General features: G+C 47.1%; 1 protein-coding gene across 1 annotated transcript in view; it reads left to right on the plus strand.

Annotated features, from left to right (window-relative positions):
* Positions 1-17348, plus strand: part of LOC121596034 (mediator of RNA polymerase II transcription subunit 15) — a 42665-nt gene extending 25317 nt beyond the window's left edge. Inside the window, exons 3-5 of the mRNA XM_041920602.1 lie at positions 15992-16180; positions 16275-16523; positions 16603-17348. Of these exons, the coding sequence (XP_041776536.1) occupies positions 15992-16180; positions 16275-16523; positions 16603-16983 (819 nt within the window). The 3' untranslated portion in view covers positions 16984-17348. The remainder of the gene's footprint in view (positions 1-15991; positions 16181-16274; positions 16524-16602) is intronic.
* The last annotated feature ends 3393 nt before the right edge of the window (positions 17349-20741 follow it).

Below are 20741 nucleotides of genomic sequence, written 5' to 3' on the forward strand. Positions count from 1 at the left end.
TTCGATATGGTTCGTTTCCGTTGGCGGACTTGTTGTAGCATTGTCGTTTTGTTCTCCATTAGGGGAAACGGCACGTCTAAAGTGTCTCCTCCACCGTGCCAAAGGGGGAGTGCTTCCATTACGCCGTTGACTTTCGCCCAGACCTAGACACACACAACCTCCAACAATGTAGTCACCCCGTACAAGCCCTTTGATTATGATGAATGAGTTTTGCTTTACGAAAGGCGATTGCGATTAGAGCGACAAGACGGGCACAATCGAAATGGCCGCAACTCTAGGTCCGTACAAATAGGTTTTGTCTGAACGGGGTGTGATGTTTTGCTCCATCTAGAAAGGTGTTGAAAAATATGGCGAGCCTTTGAAAAGGGCAAAAGGCCGCTGTGAGAGAAATTTCATAATCAAAAAGACGGGGCGAAAAAAGAGCAGCATTACAGGGTGAATTTTGAGTGAAAATTAAAATCAAATTAAAATTACATACCGAACGTGTCGTGTCCGTACGCTTCATTGTTCTTCACTTTCCCATGCTTTGCAGGCTTTGCGCAGGGCTTTACTTACAACAACCTTTCCCAATACGCAAAAAAATCCCAAACAAAACCAAACACACGCGAAGGCGACATTTTGCTATTTGGAATCGACAGCCAGCGAACCCTTGCGCCAATCAACCCCAAAAACACTTTTTGCAAACAAAGGTCATCGCTTTCTCGCTTCTTTCTCCCCTGCCGTCAAAAGCTTCTTTGCAAGCGCGGGGGGAGGGGGTCTGAAGGTACCCCATTTGCACGATTATTTCATTAAGTCGGAAAAAATTACCCTTAATCAGCCCTCCGATCGCGCTCCCTCGCGGGGCAGCTTCCGACGGTTTCACCTGCCGATTGGACCTGCCGGCTGCGCGATACGTACGTGGCATTCCAAGCAAAACCGGTGGACGGACCGGACCGGCGGCGGCGGTAGTAGCCCCGGATCGCGGAGCAATAAAAACAAATGCTTCAACTTTGTAGCCGCATGCACACGAGCTCGCTGTGCATTTGCGTTGCGATGATATGTGTGTGAGTGTGTGTGTAATGAACTGGGAGAGAAGGGAGAGAAGAAGCGATCATTTCTTGTTGTTTCGTGTTTGCTTGCTGATTGCTTTTTGGCTTGCGGATTCGGGGGCTTTGGGGGGACAAAGCAGATATATTCCCGCGCACTTGGTGGCCGGGCGCGATCGCGGCCAGTAATAATGCTCCGTTAGGTTAATTTCATTCGGCATTATGATGCTGTGCTTGTGTGTGTGTGTGTGTGTGTGTGTGTGTGTGTGTGTGTGTGTGTGTGTGTGTGTGTGTGTGTGCTATGACGTATGAACTTCATGATGGCTGTGATCGTTGGAAGCTAAGAGAAAGAGAAGAATATAGTTGGATTTTACTAAATTAGATGAGAAAAGGTAATAAAAGTTTAAACTTAAAAGTCAGATTAATAACAACCAAAGAAAATAACCTCAAAGTGTCTTCATTTGAGACGATTTATCATGTGTCTCTGATCGTCTTAATTGGTTAGATAATTTCCCTACCCCGTCCGGCATTGTCACTCTTAATAAAACCATTTACGATACGGTCGTGCCAATTCACACGGCCGCCAGTTAAGACACGCAAATTAAGCGTCATAATGGTAAATAAAGTTCATTTATCTTTAAATCACTGGTGGCACACACACACACACACACACACCATTCAGACAAAGACGGAGAACGGAGACAGTGGCAAATAATAAAACCTTTGGAAGCAGAGAAGCAACAAACGAAACAAAAAAAACAGCAATAAAACATTCCCAAAAGTAAAGAAAGAACTCTCTGTACAATAGTTTATAAAAGGGCAATAAATAAAGCCACGGAGGGTGGAGCGATTCGTTTTTTTTCGGAGCGGGCACTGGAAATGCCGCTCTCCCTTTAACACACAAAAAACGGAAACAAGGGACACTGTTTGGGGGGTTCGACGTGTAGAAGCGAAACAAAAGTGAGAGTACCGGGTTCGAGCCCGCGTCTAATCTGGTGCAATTTATCGCTTCCCGTTGTTGCTAATAATGAAAGCGACTTTGGGGAAGGGAGGAGATTAATAAAAGGATAGCACACACACACACAGACAAAATTCACATGTGCGCATAAACGAAGGGAAACATATTATTTCCGGTACTTTTGCCCCCGGTAGCAATGGATCGTAAAAACACCTTGCACAGAAAGCATTCTCATTCCCCCTTCGCCGTATGGTCGCGTGTGCTGGGTTCCAAAGCGCACCGGAACCAGCTGGGCGCAGGCGCTTCAATTTTTAATGCTTTCTGAAGCGATGGTACATCATAAAACAGCCGTACCGGATGGTATGGTTCCGACTGCAAGTGTTCGTTCAAACAGAAAACCCAAAAACTTCGTCTGTTCAAATCCTCCACTCCAGCCGAAATAAGGGTTCGTCGCTTGCGTTGAAGTCGTTCGTTTTTGCGTGCGCTGCGACGGCGGCTGCCGTCAGAGATTGCTGCAGCCAGCTGTTGCGCTGTGCGGGCTGAGAGTGTTAACCGGTTGGTCATGTTTGGGAAGCCTTTAATGAAATTTCAATTACTCGTTTCGGTGGCATCGCTCCGTTCCGTTTGCCCCGTCACATCTAATTGCAAGTCGCAAGCCGAGTGGCTGTATGGCTTCCCCTTTAGACGTTTTCTCACCTCTCGTTCGCTCTGTTTGGGGCTGGTGTGTAGTACCCTTCACCGGCTTAAGCTAACGTCACGGTCAGCTCAGGCTCTTCATCCTTTCGGCACCATACGACCAGATCGAATTGCATGCGCTGAGAGAGAGAGAGAGCGGTCTCTGTGCCGTTTGGCTGCCCCATTCCCAGGCAATGCAAAAACTTCAGGGCAGCGAAAATTAAGTAGTTTTGTCGTTGTTTTTGTTTGCCTCTTTCTTCTCACCCTTCGCCTTTCATCCGATCTCCATTTCTCAGACACTTGTGTCAGTTTTTCCACGCATGCCCATTCGGTTCGCTTCGCACCCGTTTATTAGCAATTGCGGAAAAACGAAAAATTCCACCGCACCACCGCAATCCGGTTAGTCTAATGATCGTGCGTGTGTGTCGGTGTTGGGCGCCCAGGGTCGCCAAGGTGGATGGGAATTTTGGATTTTACCCCGTTTGGTAGCCGCCGTTTGTTTGAACCGTGTTTGCGTGTTTTGTGACTTTCAAAAAAAAAAAATCGGCTCTACCACTGTACGGTGTTGTGTGACTGTGCGGGTCAGAAACGGAGGATGATGGCGAAGGGGCTCTAGCCTCGATAAATCTGGGCATTATCTTAATTTTTGTCCATGGGTTTGGACGCACGTTCGAACCCCGGGGATGGGGATGGGTGGTTTGACCGAGCATAATGACCAAAATTATGACGCACCGCAAGCGAGTTTTTTGGGGTGGCAAGGGATGCTTTGAGGTTTGAAGGGGTTTTCCTTCTTCACCTCCAGTGAGTGGTAGGTTCCCCTCGCGGCACGCTCACGTGGCCCCGTTCGGTGTGGAGAATTGTGTCACTTCCTTTTTGGGGACCGAAATTGGCCAGATTTCTTGGGGCGCGTTTCCTTCCAAATGCGGTGGAATGTTGACGCGCAGAAAATTACCCTGCTCACTAGTGAGTCCAGTTTCCACTGCCCAATCAACTCACACCTTACCTACTGGGCAATGGTTTGTGGTGTGGTGGCTGTGTGTCGTTCAGTCCCCAAAACAACCGGAGCCTAAAAACTAACATAACACATGCAAACAAAATGCTACATACCAAACAGTGCGCACAGCGGCTGGAGCTGTGCTGTGGCCAGAGAACATAAAAATAAAGGTACGCAACGTCATGACAACAACATCTTTAATTGCATTAACAAACATTGCACTGGCTGGCGAACGTTTTTTTATCGCTTTCTTTCGCAACCGGGCGGGTCGTGCTCTGTGCGTGCTGTCGGTGTGTGAGCTGCCCGAATCACGCCATACGCAAATAAAACATTGTTTACGCATGCTGCTGCTTGCTGTTTTCTGCAATTTCGTCATTTAAACACTTCTCGGGGAGGGAACGTAAACGATCGTCTGTTGTTGGTTGGTTGGCTGGCGGTGGCTAAGAATTGTGATACTATTGTAGTGCTTGAACGACGTGTATGTTTTGCGCCGTACCCGCACTGATTATATTCTGGGAACGGGACGGAAGCCAATCCCACGCCTATAAAGCACGCCCTGTAGCACAGCAGCCGCCGTGGGGGGATGAGATTTACCTGGCAGGCATAAATTAGCGTGTAGTTTTTGTTGTTGAATTTGAATGAAAATTGGGTGTAACACGCAGGGCGGTGTACGCATTTAGCAGTTGGTGTTTCGCAACAAAAAAAGTCAGGCCTCGACGGAATATTTTGAAAGCAAGTCATGCAATGAGACATTTAAATTTGCTTTGCGTTCTGGGTGTGTGAAGAGAATATTATTTGTCAAGAATGTTTGGGGAATATTTTAACCTATTTTTATGCAAATAAAAGTGTTGAGTGTTTGTAAAGAAGACAAAATGGCCTTTTTGTCATTGGGGAGTCATAGCTAGGCTGTAGAGATAGGAAAAATCAATAACGAATGTGATTGTCTTGCTGATGAAAGCTAATTTAGCTTCCCATAATTCGGTGTCATAAATTCCCTTGGTTGAGATGTCCGATGTTCCGTTCCAACCCTTTTCCCGATAGTGTCAGCACCGTTGTTTCGTTAAGTGACACTTCTGTACCGCTCTCCAATCAATTTACGAACAGGAAATCGAATTATACACCCACACAAATTCTAGGCCCTACGGAGCGAGCGAACGAAATGGTTTCGTTTGATAATCTCAAGCGGAGATTGACGAAACAACGGAATTGGATCTGTGTGCGTCTAGCGCACACACACCCCCCTTTTTTGGGGGAGTTTTCTGAGCCTCCCGCTCCGGATTTTGTCGCTCGAAACCTGCCCCGCTCGATTGGATCGTTAATCAAGCGTAAGTGTAACGACGATCGCCCACGGACGATTCTAGGCATTGCCGAATTCATCGTGGTGTGTTGATCTATGTTGATGCTTGATGGTGTCTGGCCCCCGTCTCGTGCCGTTTATTGGATGACAATAATCACTTCCACCCGGCTGGAGTGCGGAGTTTGCCGGAGGATCGTGCCGTCGTTTGAGCAATTGCTTGATTAGGGAGGCCCGACGGACCACGGACGACGACGACGGCGAGGCTTGAGTGCAGGAGTGAGTCATGTCGTAAAGTCTAACGAACCCTTTTGCCTCCTAACCGCAGCGCCAACGCAAACTAGTATTGCGCGTACGTAGAGAACGGGTTGGGCGTTTAGATGGGTTGGACTGGCATCACCATGTGGTATGACGCGTTGGGCTGTTTTAGATACAGGGCGGATACCGTGTGTTGTAAATGTTATGAATATGTACATAACAAAAAAAAAGAGGAAAAGGGCACACGTTTTCTGCGAAATGTGTCTGCGTGTCTGTGTCTTTTTTTTGCGCACTTTTGCGGAGGATCAATTTACGATCGTATGAAAAAGTCACATGCGTGACATTTCACCCACTTTGTTTCCGTTTCCTCTCGTGCTCGTGCTCCACTCAAACGGGAAGGAAGGGGGGAAGCCTTTTTTGTGTGCAACGAATCATACACCAAAGCTGCGGCGTAAACAAAACATAATTCATTCATCCCGCGATTCCCACCGCCCAAAACTGCCGTGAACCGTGACGGGGCAGCGGGCAGTGGACCGCAAACCGGAGCAACAGCCCGGAGCTCTCAGAGCGTTTGGGTGTCCGGTGCAGCCCACCGCATTCTGTGGGAAGAACGATCGGCCGTTGGACGCGTTGGCCGTTGGAGGCGTTCTACTCTCGCAGTGTGTGCAAAGCCCAAATGCACATCGGTGAAAGTGTAAGGCTCCCGTCTGCAGCGCAACCGATCGAGGTCGACTGGTTGCCGGTATGCTGGTGAGGTGTGGCTTTTGCAAAGCTGCAGCAAAGGGGGTGATTTTGCAATCTAGAATCGAGATCGGTGGGTGTGGAAGTGGGTTTTTTCTGCTTTTTTTTTTAAATTATAACACACTACCATACCCATCCGACGGGGGAAATGGCGCTCAATGGGAAAAAAAAGTTTCGCCCAGTTCCGGTGAGAGAATGGCCGCCCGAGGAAAGTGAGACCATGGCGGCAATTATTACAAATGTATTCAAATCACGTCATCACATCCCATGGGAAGCGCAGACATGGTTGGAAGAGCATAAGAATCGGTTTTGATCAGCCTATTCGTCTGCTCTTTCCTCTATCAAACAGAGCAGGCGAAGAATATGCTAAAGATCCATCTTCTGTGAAGAAGAAATGGAAAGTATTTTGCGCTAGACAGGGCCCCGTACGTCTATGTCTGAGAATAAATTGCCTCTTCTGTGTGGGGCTGGGTGGAGTTGCACTAAGGGTCACACTACTGCAGCAAACGCTTCAGCCATAAAATTACACCTATAATTACACATGTTCACTTCAATCCGCATCGCTTGTGGTTGTGCAACGGAAGGTGGTGAAGTTTTGGTGTACAAGGCAGCATTGAAAGAGAGACAGAGCGATACTTTACGACCACAAATATCACCACCGGCGGCGACGTGCCAGGATTGAGTTGCGCGGATCGCTTTATGGATGTCATCGGTGGATGTCTTGTCGGTGGATTCGCCGGTACAAACGGGCAAACGGGAAGGAACAGAGCGTCTTTTTTTATTGGTAACGTATTTATTACGCTTTCGGTTACGCGCGAAGAGAGTGCGGGAGCCAGCAATGAAGCGTTTGTGTTGTAAATTATCGCACAAACTGTTGTTAAAAGCGAATAAAAACGAGTGCTGTTGAACAAACAGTGCAGTGCACCAAATCCGTTACAGTTGTTACGCAAAGAAAGTGAGAAGATGGGCTCGTAAAAACAAAGTCGATTCAGTCGATGGTCGTATACTGCCCAAGAGGCCCAAGAGGCACTACCTAACAGGTTCGGCTGATAAAGTTAGTTCAATAAACTTTTTACAGGCTGCAAGCGCAAGAACGAACGAACGCGGCCCAGGTCAGTAAGAGGTCAGCCCAGTACTCCATTTGCAACAGGTTCCCTTTAGGGTGCCTTTCTTGCGCTCGAAAGACGCTCGAAATATCGGTGACCAACTTCACCGACACCGCGGGGTATCTTCTTTCTCTTGGCCCCGGGTCTCTGGCGTTTCGCGCCGACTTTCGACACCGGGACAGGTGAAGCGTTCTTTCACGGGCCCCGGCTTGTTCACATTCCACTTTGTTCCACTGGATCGTTCTTTCCCTCTTCTCTCTTTCGGCTGACAGGCTGATCGATCGTGTGCGCAACATAGTCGCCCCTGCGTCAGGGTCAGTCTCCTCCTCGATCGATCTTTGTGCGCTTCTCGCACAACTTCACTGCGCAAGCGGCCGGACAGCTGCTTCACCCGCGGCGAGCATTGAGATTATGGCAAATATTTACCCCCTTGGTACGGGGTGTTTTTCACTGCCAACTCCAATCAAACACAGGCTCGCCGGGCTCAACAATGTGTTTCATTCATGGTCTGCGAGGGGGTTTCGCAAACTTGCGGACCCACCGGTTGTCATTATGGAATTTTTAAGGCTCGAGCGGTGGTGCGTATGGACTTTGTGGTCCAACGCGCTCGCACGTCATAGGACGAAAATTGATGACCGTAGGGAAAGGGAAGCTGCTTGAGAAGCGTGCGGAAGCAATGATGACCACGCACCACGACGATGGCTTATTTCCGATACCGGAATCGAACGGCTAATTGGATGCGTTTCCTTCGTCTCGAGGCCGTTGGGTACTTCGTGGGGATTCATTGGGAAACATTTAACTAGCCAGCGAAAAATGCGGGGAAAACGGTACAAAATTGCAACCACTTCACCGGGTTGCTGCTACCCAGCATTGCGAGATTGCAATTGCGTGAACAAAAGAAAAGAAGGGAAACAGCGATGATGCCGGTTAAACGGTTCCAGTTTTGGGCGTCGTTTGGGCGATGATTACCACCATCAAACTCATCATCACCACCAGCGCACCATTAGTGTCATTATTCAATTGGACAGAAAAACGATGCGCGCGAGGGAGTTGGGTGCATTCGGCCAGTCGCTGGAGGATGTCTGTATGGAAGCTTGGAGGCGTTGAAAAGCTCGCCCACCCGCTCACCCTAATGACAGGTCGGTCTCATTAAAGCAAGTGACGACTTCACTGTGAAACGCGCGCAGAGATACAAAGTGTTTCGAGAAGAAAAGGCCAACTCCAATGCCCAATGCTCACAAAGACTTTGAGGCGTTTAATCATCACTATATCCTGCCGGGCCTGTTGGGGCAAGCAAACGGATCCGATTCTGTGTAAGTTTTAATCCTTTAGCCGTCGGACTTGTGCGGGGTGTAGAAGATTTGGGTAAGTATAACAAATTGTCCCGCACCATTGAGGTGGCGAAGAAAAGATGATTAATGGTGTGGTGTGAGTGAGCGTGCTTGCTGGAGCGCTTGGGAGTCGCTGACAAATCGGGCTGGATAAGCGGGAAGCAGATCACTGGTTAAAAAATGACCTACATGAGTTTTTCGAAGCCAAAACGACTGCTGCTACTCATCGCTCGCTTCACACAAACGCGCGCTTGTGTGTAGCTTTGTAGAGCATCTCGGGGCATTCGGGGAGAGAGATCCAGGGCGTGTGTGATGCTGCGATGTCGCGCTGTGGACGTCTTCAAATTTCAGTTCCCACGACCCATTGCGGACACCCAGTGTCCCACGGCGGAGAGGGCGAAGAATATGCGCTTGTCTCCCAACCAAGCCTGCCCAGCAGATTGGTAGAAGAAGCAGCCCATGTGCAGGGCTGCAAAACATGTGTAAACGGGTCCGTCGGGTCTCGGGTTGTGTTGTCCGGCTGGTGAGAGAGAGAGAGACATGGAAAGAGAGCGAACAAGGGATGGCACGGCATTCCTCTGTTGGTGCAGGCATCTCCCTGGATGTGAAGCCGGACGCTGCCAAGTGCCGGCGGCCTTCAACCGGACGCATTCGTTATTAGAAGACTAACTTCCTCGGCTTCGGCCGGGTGTACACGGTCGTACACTTAATTAACTGACACCACCATTCTGCCACTGCGCCATCATCATCGTCATCGTCCATCGTGTGGTGTGCATGCGTAAGCAAAACGGGGTCTCGAGCGCGCGGGGTCGTGAGCACTTCCGGACGACGCACCGGGTGGCTACCGGGGAGTCTTCGATTGGATTTATGAGACCGCAACCTACCCGACCGGCTGATTGATTCGCCTGAGAAAAAGGGGGCCGCAGACCTCCCCCCTCCCGTCCCGGTCCACCAAGAATTGGTTACGGCTGATGACGCAGGGATGGACATGGCTTCGGGTTTCAGGCTTTGGACGACTTTTAATCTCTTCATCTTCTTCGGATGGAGGACATCCCGCCCGCTCCTCGGGAGGTGTTTATGATGGGGTGTCGCGCGAGGGGGAGGAAAGGGGCTAATCAGTGGTTACGCACTGAACCAGTAGCTCTAACCACTGTGTGCTGTGAAGTGGGTCAGGTCCCGGTGTGCCGGTGAGCAAGAAGCGGCGATCTGGGCGTGTGTGTGTGTGTATTGGAATTCGCTACGGCAGATGCGGAGTGGGAGTCTCCCTCTTTGGCGAGTCGAGGGATTACCGACACCGCAGGATGTTGGTATTAAAAGGGTTTTTGTTGTGATTGTTGTTATGCGGTGTGTGGATGATATGTTTATAAGCTTGGAAGTGATTATTTACCCCGAAAGAGATTTGTGTGGGGAGGATATCGTTCGTTAAAGACAATTCATCATTAGAGCATTGGAGTGGACAGAGTCATTAACGGAACTGACGCGAATAAAATTCTACACCACGGATGGTTGATTGAGATGTTGAGACGGCTTTGGAGTCATTTCTGATGTTTGTTGATTGTTACAGCACTTTTTAAAGGGACACAACGCTGGAGATGTGTCAGAATGATGAAATAGGACGCTCTGGGCAACAAAAAAAAACGATGTTTTATAAACAAACTCAGCACATGTTTGTGTACATTCAACACCCAAGATGATCATAAACCTCCGGTAGCATGCAAACAGCGTACATTACACAGTTGATAGGGCTACGAAAGCGGAATAGGATAAATAAATAGCCATAAATAGAATGTTCAATCCAGCGAATGACCCAATTCCAACACTTTTACATAACGCTCCTATGTGGGATCGTTTCGGAATCCGATCCATCTGTACTGTTTCGGGTAACGCTCAAGAATCCTGCCCGGGTGCTAGATGAAACTGGAGATGAAATGGAGAGATTATTATCAAATTCAACCGGGCCAACACCAGTCATCTTCAGAAGATGAGCGCGCGTGCCTTGGCCTCTTAGGCTCTTTGATCTTCAGGTTGAGGTGTTCTTGATCAGCTCATCCCAGATCTGAGGTGATCGATAAACATGTCAATTTTCTGTTGAACGTTTTTCTCGAGATCTCTTTTTTCTGGGATCTCCAGAAAGCATGATAATTGATACAAGGCGTGGAGAAGAGAGCTTAGCTCCCTTCACATATGGTTTGAATTAAAGCACCCGCACCGGCACCGGCCCCGAAGAGTGTGAAGAGTCATTTGCTACCAGCACTTTGAACAGCTGTTACGGGAACGGTTTCGGTTGTAAACAGGGGAAAAGGATGTCCAAAGCCCTTCGCTCGCCATGAAGACCCACCCAAACAAAACCGTTGACCGTTGAGGGAGTTGCGGAGAAATAGGTTACGCGTTTGTTTGTATTTGCCTCTGCTCCTCTTCCTGTCACGTGTCACGTGCACTGCTGCGCCGGAACCCAATTCGAAATTCCACACGACTATCTTGGGGAGGGTTGGTGTTTTCTTGTTTTCTTTTTTCCCCTCTCGCTCCCCTCTAATATAACTTGTGTGTTTACTCCGTGCTCCGCACTCGCGGCCGTGCGGCTGTGTTGTTTTGTCCTCCTTTCAAACATCATTTGCAAGAGACAAACGCTTTCCATGTGGAACGGAGGGGGAGAAAGGGAACCCTCACGGCGGTTAAACGGAGGAAATAATATTAGAATAAATAGAAAAAAGTGGTTGCTATTGAAGGGCACGAAGGGTTGCTATTGAAGGGCACAAGGGTACAAGAAAATTGATTGAAGCAGGAAACACATTTGTAAGAAAGAAATGAAAGAAAACTGCAGCGAGGGCCTGGAAAGGCGCACACAGGGAGATGGTAATCGAATAGACAAGAAGTAGAAGAAGAGACAGGCAATAACAAAAACAACGACTGAAAAATGCGGCACAAAGAGAATGGTTTGAAGGTTTGCCTTTGAAGCTGTGAAAGAACCCTTCGCCAACGGACAGTTAGCAGACGGGACGGGCGGGAGAGCGATTTCCCTTCCCGAAAGGGTCCCGTTTTATGTTTACTTGCATAAGTGGAACATTAGCGGGCAGTAAATCGAAAACACTTTTCACCTTTTGGTGGGCCGGTTTTTTTTCTTTTCTATTATTTCCCTCAGGTCCGGCGGGTCGCTGGTCGAGCAAATTGTGTGTAGCACGTCGCGGGTCTATGGGTGAACGTTACCGGGTGGGTTTTACGCTTGACAGGAACTCCCACGGCAAAATCGCTTCCCCTGTTCCCCTCTCAAATCCAATCCCCAAAGGGGGTGGGGTATCGGCGACTCGTGCGGCGAAGGTGCCAGCAATTAACGAATTATAATTACAATCGCTCAATAAATCGCTCATAAATGCAACCTACCACTAGCTCCATCGCCCCCTTCCCTAGCACTGGGTTGGATAATTATGGGTGGAGTTTGTAACATTTCTAGCGGCAAAGTGTGAACTCTCGATCATTAGGGTGCCCGGGGGGGAAGGGGAAAGGGCGTCTTTTGCCCGTCTGATAGAGTATTAGCCAACGCACTACTACATCGTGACATCGGGCCGGTTGTGCGGGTATTATTTCTGGCATTTTGCAGCGATCGGAGGGAAAACGATCAAGGTGGAAAAGTAGATCGGTGGAACACCGGCGCGGTGGAACTGGGCTTTGAGCAAATACGGCACCGGATCCCGGGGCCAATGAAATTAATTTCAATTGATCGCACAGCGTTCTTTTACCGTGGCACGTTTGCATCTCTGTGTCTGTGGTACTGACGATTACGTTGTGACCTACCGTTTCGGTGTTTTTGTTGCTCCACCCGGCCGATAGTTCAAAGCTTTCTGGTGAGTGGTGTTTTTACTGTGGCCTTTCCTGGGGGTTGTTGTGGCTAGGAATGTGAGAGGCGAGAAAATTGGATTCCTGCAATGCAGTGGGGAATCAAAAAGAGGTGCAGCCTGGCACAAAGCGCTGGGTAAATGGTTTGGAGTTTATTTCCTATCTTGGTGCTCGGATGCTTGACACAGAGATGGAAATACATGTGAAACTGTTGATTTACTTTACCTCCGTTTTATGTTAATTATGAGGAACAAATATATTTGAAGAATGTATACGATAGTTAATGTTATTGGAGCTTCTATGTAGGAATGATCGCTTTATTGAGGATTCAATAATTAGTTTCATTTAATCCTCAAAATCGTTCGCTATTCATAGCAATACCTATGCCAATGTCTAACAAAACGGCAACTTCAAGAAGGCCAAAGTGTACAAAGGGACGTCGTGGTTGGACATTTCCGGAACAGAGAAAAGCAATTTAATTCAATCATTCACAGAGCGTCGTTTGCAGAAACAGATGAAGCACAACAGATTGCAACAAAGCAAGGGGCCAGCATAATCAAAGAAATCTGAATACCACAGAGAGCAAATGTTCTTTCCATCTACAGCACTGTCCTTAGTCTTGCGTCTTGGGTTTATAGATACCAATTTGTCGTAGAAAAATGGCATTAAAAAGAAGCAAAACGAATCTTCCCAAGCGCAAACCTCTGCTCCGAGAACAGATCCCAGTTCCCCACACACACGCACACAATTCTAGATTCAAAAACAAAATACAAAAATCGAAAGAAAAAATGGTGAGATAAATTTGCTACTTCCTGCCCCATTCCCGGGGATGGTGAAACGGTATCGAACTCTCATTTGAAGGCCCTCCAAATGCCCCCTTGCTACCCCCTTTAGATCGTTCTATGTTTGCATTTGGTTGTGGCTTGTTGTGTTTGTTTCCCGCCACTCCGTTCACCGAAAGGAAGCAACATTTTATTTACCGTTTCATAAATCGCACCTCGCGATCGATCGCATTTCCCCTGGCTTCCTCGTGCGCCTTTTCTCGGTAAGGTATCCCGTTGCATCTCCCCTAGTCGGGGGTTGCTTTGCTCTTACCGCTGAAGGGTAGAGGATAATTAAAGCGAAATTCCGAACGCAAAGCACCAGCGCACAAGTGAAGATTATTGCGCTGCACTTTTGCTTCGATTTTAATTCGCACCGACTAACTATAAGCCCAATCGTACGATTTCCCAAGTAGATGTAGGGGGCAGCCGAGAGAGAGGCTGGTTAGGGGCTAGGACAGGATTCTTTCAGCGTGGAAATTACTCCATTCGTGTGAGCACTGGAGAAGGAAGGGAAAAGCAAAACCTGATCCGCGTGTTTTTGCGCAGGTGAATGTTGAATGAAACGCCGCCAAATGCGGCACAAAGCTTGGGCTGTGCAAAAATTAATACCCCTTCATTCTTGCCATTCCTGACGCGCACACCATTCGGTGTTAGTGGTTTGGGATCGATTCTTCTCGCTGGTTTGGCGGGGTTTGTGGGTTTTGCGGTGGGCTGGGAACAGAAACATCTGAAGAATTGGATCACATGTTTGTTCCCAGCCTGCATTGCGGGGCCGACTGCAAATCAATGTGAGAACTGTGTTTACTCGTGCTTGATTTTGTGGTAATAATTACATCTCGTTAGATGGAAGTGTGGAGTAGGGTTAAGATGACCTTCTTTGGACCTGATGATAAGATTTATTTTTGTCATTCAAGGATGACAGTTTGAAGAAATTACAACCGTGAATGCATATTAAAATTTAACTAACAATCTTCATTGGTGATGCATCTTCAAAACGGAGAGGATGTTATGAGGCTTGCAACTCCTCACCTCGCAAGCTCCTCGTTTGATAGCTCATTTTTCGGGGCCATTTAATACCAAACAGCACTGGCAAAGAAGAAGGAGCTTCGGTTCGGTAGGTTTGGCCGGATTTTATATGGTTGAGTTGCTTGCCATGTACACATGTTTGCATTATTTATCTTAAGCTCACTTCAACTCCTCCGAGGGTTGCGCTGTAAGCGTGTAAGCGATTTGTTAGTGACCGTTTTGGATGATTATTTTCCTCAAGAGGGGGGTCACGTTCATTAGCTCATTAGTTGTTGGGTGTTGTGTTTCTAATTAGGAAATTAAATTTTACCTTTGCGTTACGCCAATGGCAGCGATAATATCAGTCAAGGCTGCAAGGCTCCAGTCCAGTCATTTATCACGTAGTAAAAGAAGGGTAATTATCATAAAGATATTTAAAAAAGAAATTTTTTCGTCTATTTGTTTGGAGGGGAAAGCTTGTGTTTGTTCGAGGTTATGACCTATTGGAAGGAAGATTGTTGCATATTTAGAATATTGCGTCATTAAATTCAGGGCGTCATTAAAATGCATCTAATCTTACGAAAACAAAGAATAAACCTAAGCTTAATAAGAGCTCAACCTTCCTTGCACCCTCATAGACCCATTCAAAAATCCAATAATAAAACAATATAACTCTCAACGTATGCTCCCCCACCGAATAAAAAAAGAATACAGGAATGCTTCTGCTTTCTCTCAATCCCACATTCTTCCTGCCGTCCAATTTCACCGTCAGCCGGGTTCGTGGCTCATCATTTCACCCGCACCATATTGCACCCGGCTTACCTGTGGGCATGATCGCTCCTCCCACTCCCAGCAAGTGGCGGCGGCAGCTAGAGAAAAGGTCAACAGCCAGAAAATGATCGGGCGGACCATGCTCAGCAATCTGCATGTGCGGGAATTCGGACCTCTCCCGCCTGGAGGCAAGTCGGAAGAAAGCATCTTATGTATGTGTGTGTGTGTGGTGTAAGTGGTTGTGGTGGGCGATTTTGAAGAGGTTTTTCCTCTAGCCGGAACATCTTCGCTAGTGGTCGGCGAGGTTTGGGGAAGATCATGGAAGATGGGGAGATATAATTCTCTGCAGCATCCAGCGCCATGTGTTACGGTAGAAGAGATTTTCCTAATTTGAAAGCACACGATTTTCCATCCCCCATCTGTGTGTGTGTGTCTGTAGTTCCCCAGGAATGATGGATCATAATGCGCCTTCAAGATGCGCCACGATCGCGGGAGGACCACTTAGACACACCGCCAAGAGTCCAGCGTTGATCGTGGTCTGGTGTCTACACTCGGTAGTGTCTCGGTACTTTCCAAACTCACCATCAAGTGGCGGTCGTAGCGAAAGCGAAGACGAAAAAACCTCCCAACGCTCGGTAAGATTCCATCATTATCACCCGAAAAAGGCGTTTGATTTGCCGCGGCTTCAAGCGCCCGGAGGCCCGGTCGCACACCGAGGAAGTGTAATAGAATGAAATGTAAATTAGTCTCACCGTACGTGACTTTTCACGACACACGATTCACATTCTTTCCGGCGGTGGTGGTGGTGGTAGAGAGCTGAAGTGTGGGTTCCCATTTCGCGCACATGTTTGCTCCCCACGTTTTGGGGTTTGCGTATCATCACGCAAACGTGACGCACGGTGAGATTGGGAAGAGTTCGTTAAATGGAAGCCGGATGGGGCCTGCTGCTAAATGTAGCCCACCGTGTCTCTGTGGGTGTGTGTGTGTTTGATTGTTTGCTTAATGTCTCCTTCTGAAGTAGGTTAAATCAACCGAGTCCGGGGAGCTTCTTTATGTCTGGAGCGAATTCCCGCAAGAAGCTGGACAAACTCTCCACTAAAGCGTTTAACGCGTTTTATTGTTTATTCATGCGTTCGTTTCCATTTTTCTTTCCTTTCAATTTGACAACGCCCAAACAGAATCTGCTGGCCGAGCTGCGGGCACTGAAAGAGGCTAATCAGCGGCTAAGCGATGACAATCAGGAGCTGCGAGATCTGTGCTGCTTCCTGGACGACGACCGGCAGAAGGGACGCAAGCTGGCCCGGGAATGGCAACGGTTCGGCAGGTACACGGCGAGCGTTATGCGGCAGGAGGTCTCCGCTTATCAGGTAGGTTGGATGAGATGAGGTCCTCAAAGGCCTCGCAATGACTTCCTCAATATGCTGATGTGTGTATCATGTTTTGTGTTTTTGTAAATTGTAGACGAAACTGAGACAGCTGGATGACAAGCAGCAGGAGCTGATCCGTGACAATTTGGAGCTGAAGGAGCTGTGCCTGTATCTGGACGAGGAACGAAACAATACAGGTGGTCGTACGGCTACGGTCTGCTCTAGCTGTGGTAATTCGGGCAATTCGGCCGTCCCGCTTCGAGACGACGGCGATGGCAGCAGTTCTAGCACGAATGCCGACGAGAACCTGCACAACATTGCGCAGTTTGGACGTAATGGAATGGTAAGTTCTTGTGTGGAATACGCTTTATTTAGGAGCTGAAATCTTATACGGTTTCTTTTTCGGGTCTTCCCCCTCATAGGATCTGAACATGCGATCGACCCTAAGCGATCAAACGCTTCAGTACGTCCGGGCACTTGAGTCGAGGATACGGCAGCTAGAGGAGGAACGAGCGGTAGTACTGAACAATAGTGCAACGACCAACGCCGGTGCCACAACGAACGGCACGGGGCAGGTGACAACGACCTCCTCCCATCCCGATCCCATCTCCGGCCGTCCCGAAGCGGTCGTACGAGCGCTGCAGGTTTTGGAAGTACGCGAGCAGCTAGAGCGGGAACGAATCGGCAACACTCCACCGGATCAGCTGGACGACGGCGAGAAGGCACTGGTACGCGAGATGTGTAACGTTGTGTGGCGTAAGCTGGAGGACGCGCCCAACACCGGTATCGATCAGCACGTCTAAGCACGTGGCTGGCGGACAGAGAGGCAGAAAAGTGAGGCTCACACTGATGCATACTCCTCATTTTTATTTCGAAATAGGACGATGTACAAATTAATTATAGCGAAGAAAGGGGGAACGAAAGGCACACAAATGACAGGAGCACTCTGACAGGGTTTTAGATGGGACGACGCTGTTTGGACGACTCGAAGAAAGAGCAGGTTGAGTCAGGAAGAGTTCGATTTTATTTGAGCCGAAGTTCCTAGAGAGCGATCTTGCCGATGAAGGCAAAATCCACTCTCCACGCATATCATGACTAAGCGCAATGATGGTGATGATGATCAGCGGGAACAGCTTGCAAGAGATCGATGGTTGTGTTTGCTTGAGTGGGTCCTTTGATCCTTGCGCTCTCTTCTATCGTCCTTATTGCCGTCCCTATATCTGCGTGAGTGTGTGCATTGATTGTGTCCGTGGAGAAGTTGTACAAGCTTTAGTGATAGATATTTATCGGCGGCTGTTTTTTCCAAGAGCAGCTACGCCTTTCTTATGTACACTAGCCAGCTCTTTATCAGGCTATCAGGTTTAAGCGTCTTGTAGCGTGCAGGGTGTACAAAAATGTTAAATGTTTGTCTATGTTCGGTGTGTTGGACGTATCTAAAAAGGTGTATGTGTTATCTTGCGTTAGAGATTGTCGCTAGAGCTTACGTTTACGTGTTCGTTCTCAACACGTTCGTTGTCGCATTTGCTTTATTATGCATGGGAAATAGATGAGGGAAGGGAATTTATATACAAACGTGTACAGTGTGGAGGTACGACTTCAGAACGATCAATCAGAACTATATACGATAATGATTTCTATGTTAGAGTGTTGTTTTATGTATGCTTTCCATTGCGTAGGCTTATACATACGTACGTATTAGGTGTATTTTTTTTTATATATGAATATGAATAATATTTTATTATCATTATTAAACGCTTACGATTGTTATTGTCAAAAAACGGGATGACACTGATGTTGGTTTTTATTTTAAATTTATCACAATAAACATGTCGTTGGATCACTACTTTGAATAAAATGGTAAGTTATTTTAAGTAAAGTAAAACTGAAAAAATACTATTCTCGATAAATCTCGGCATTTTGTTTTTTTTATTTGATTTGATAAATTTGCCGTTATTTTCAAATGAGGTCTTCAAACTCACTAACAGATGGCGCTAGCATCGCACATGAGAGCGTAGTACAATGTTTGTACGCGACCATCGTTTGGCGTTGTAATCATTTGGAAGAACTGGGTCAAGAAAAATGAACAACAGTAAACATTTTCAAACAAATTTGAACCATATTTAAAAACAAAACCGTTTAAATTTTTTATGTACAGTGTTTCTTTAGGTACATGTGATGCATCACTATCTTCAAATTGCTTTTTCTAACGATTATAAACATAACATATAACATAATATAAAGAGCGTTCCCGTAGTACAGTCGTCAACTCGAACGACTTAATAACATGCCCGTCATGGGTTCAATCCCTGAATGGACCTTCCCCCCGTAGCAAGGATTGACTATCCGGCTACGTGGTAATGAATCAAGTCTCAAAAGTCTGTTGTATAGGCCGGCATGTCCGCGTAGGACGTTACGCCAAGTAGAAGAAGAAACATTTAACATCCGCTGATTGCTATTCGAGTGGTTGAGGTCACATGAAATATGGTATATTATTCTTTAATCTGAGATGCGTGTTTGAGATGTGAGATGTTTGTATGAATAGTTGAATTTGCAAAAGAAACTTTCGGATTGAAACTGAAAAAATATAGTTGAATATCTATTTCAAGCTCTATCTCTTGCGTTTCTGAAAACCTTCGAAATTGTTCCATCATTTCGTAAAAAAACTCCTAAAGATGATTTTTTATGTGTAATATTTATTTTTGGAAATAGTTTGTTGCTTGCACAAGTTGCACCAAATGCAACAAAGTTATCAACACAATGTACTGTACTTCAGCTTTAAACAACAACAATCGTTAGTCCTCTTCACGCTTGTAATTGATTGCAGAAGATCTTACTGACCTCACTTTTCGCCAGCATCTTTGACCTCGGCAGTCTTGAACCACATTTTTCATACTCTTCCCCAAGTTACATACCCCACAACATCAGTGATGAAGGGGAAATTGATGAAATAAAAAATATCCCACATCGACGACATAACCTGCCAGCTCTTAACACTGCGACCTCTCGGAGGCGTACCGAGATCAGTTCATCAAACGTGTCACACCCGACAAAAGTGTTTCACATGTTTGCCTGCGTACAACGAGCAGTCTTGACTTTCGTTTAAGAGGCAGCGCCCTGCCTGCCCCACCTTCAGGCAGCAAAAATGTGCCTCTCCTCCGCAACGCGCCGCGAGGTAAACACCGACGCGGGATCGGAAACACTTTCCACCTGAGGGCAAACGTGCGGCGGTGTGACGGTTGATGGAAACCAGAAATTGAAAGAAAAGTGAAATTACTACACAAACCCCACTTGAACGCGTGTGTGTGTGCGCGCGCGCGGGAAGGAGGAAACAAGAGGAAAATAGAGAAAGACGACAACAACAAAGAAGCAAAAAAAAGAAAAGAAACGATGCAATTGAAGGTGCTCACACGAAGACGAAGACATCAGACGAAGCTAATTCCCTTCGGAAGCGGCGGCTCTCTCAAGGTGGATGATGATTAGTGGTTAGTGGGTCTGTGGGTATATCTGTCGCGGGCTTTTTGTGTGTTGCAGCTCTGTGTCTCGTGGTTGGTTTTTGCTTCTGCGTTTCGTTCGAGTGCTTTTTGTGGTATAGTTTTTAGCAGTTCCGTTGTTGGTTTTTTACAGTGGGCAATACAATGTCTGAGGTTAATTACGAAAAGTAAACAGAAGCTTACGATGGCGTTTTAGTGTTTTAGTGTGCTTTTCACCAGATCTATCAGCACACCTTTGGGGTTTGTTTTACCATGACTTTGACGCGAAAAGAAGCAGCTTAAACCATGTGATCAGTGCCGCACACTTTTTGAAGAAATGTGCATCAACGCTTAAAGTAGGTCATGCAAGCGCACAGTCGGCCGTAAACCGCACGCAATACGCAACGGAACGAAAACGTGAAGCGATTCGGATGGTACGCAAACGGAATGGAAGGAAAGCGCCACTAAAAGCGTGCCGAGGTCGATGACACTGTGGCCACCTCGAAGGGTGTGCTGTGCCCTTCAAAAATCGATCCACAAATTCATCGAGCTGGAAGTGTTTTTTTGTTTTTGTTTCCCCAGGACGCTGTTTCCGGACGAGAGAAACAATCATCTTTGTGTGTTGCGCTAAAACGGTACAAGCAATACACCGGAACAGGGGGGGGGGGATAGTGGAAGAAAGATTAACGACAAAGTGACGCCTTCACCGATCGATCAACTGGTGACGCATAGCCGTCGTTTATCATTTGCAAGTAAGATTCGGTGGGGAAGGACGTCACCCACAGACGTGTGCGAGCGGGTTGAGGATGTTGCTGGCGCGGGAAATTAAATGCTTAAGGAGGAGGAGAAGGATGTTGTGATTTTCGGCGAAAATTTGGAAGGAGACAACGGTGCATGAAATGTGATATCTGTTGGTAAAGTTTTAAATTATTTAAATTTTTTAATAAACAATTAATTCGACAAATTTGGAAGCAAACTTTAAAGGTATTAATTGGCCCTTCTAAACATAATTGGTGACGTGACCAGGATATTTCCAGTAAATTTGTAATTTAATTACCATTTCAAAATGTAAACACCTCCTCTTCAACTTC

Source organism: Anopheles merus, chromosome 3R (assembly GCF_017562075.2).
Source record: "Anopheles merus strain MAF chromosome 3R, AmerM5.1, whole genome shotgun sequence".
In the NCBI taxonomy this organism is placed as follows: Eukaryota; Metazoa; Arthropoda; class Insecta; order Diptera; family Culicidae; genus Anopheles; species Anopheles merus.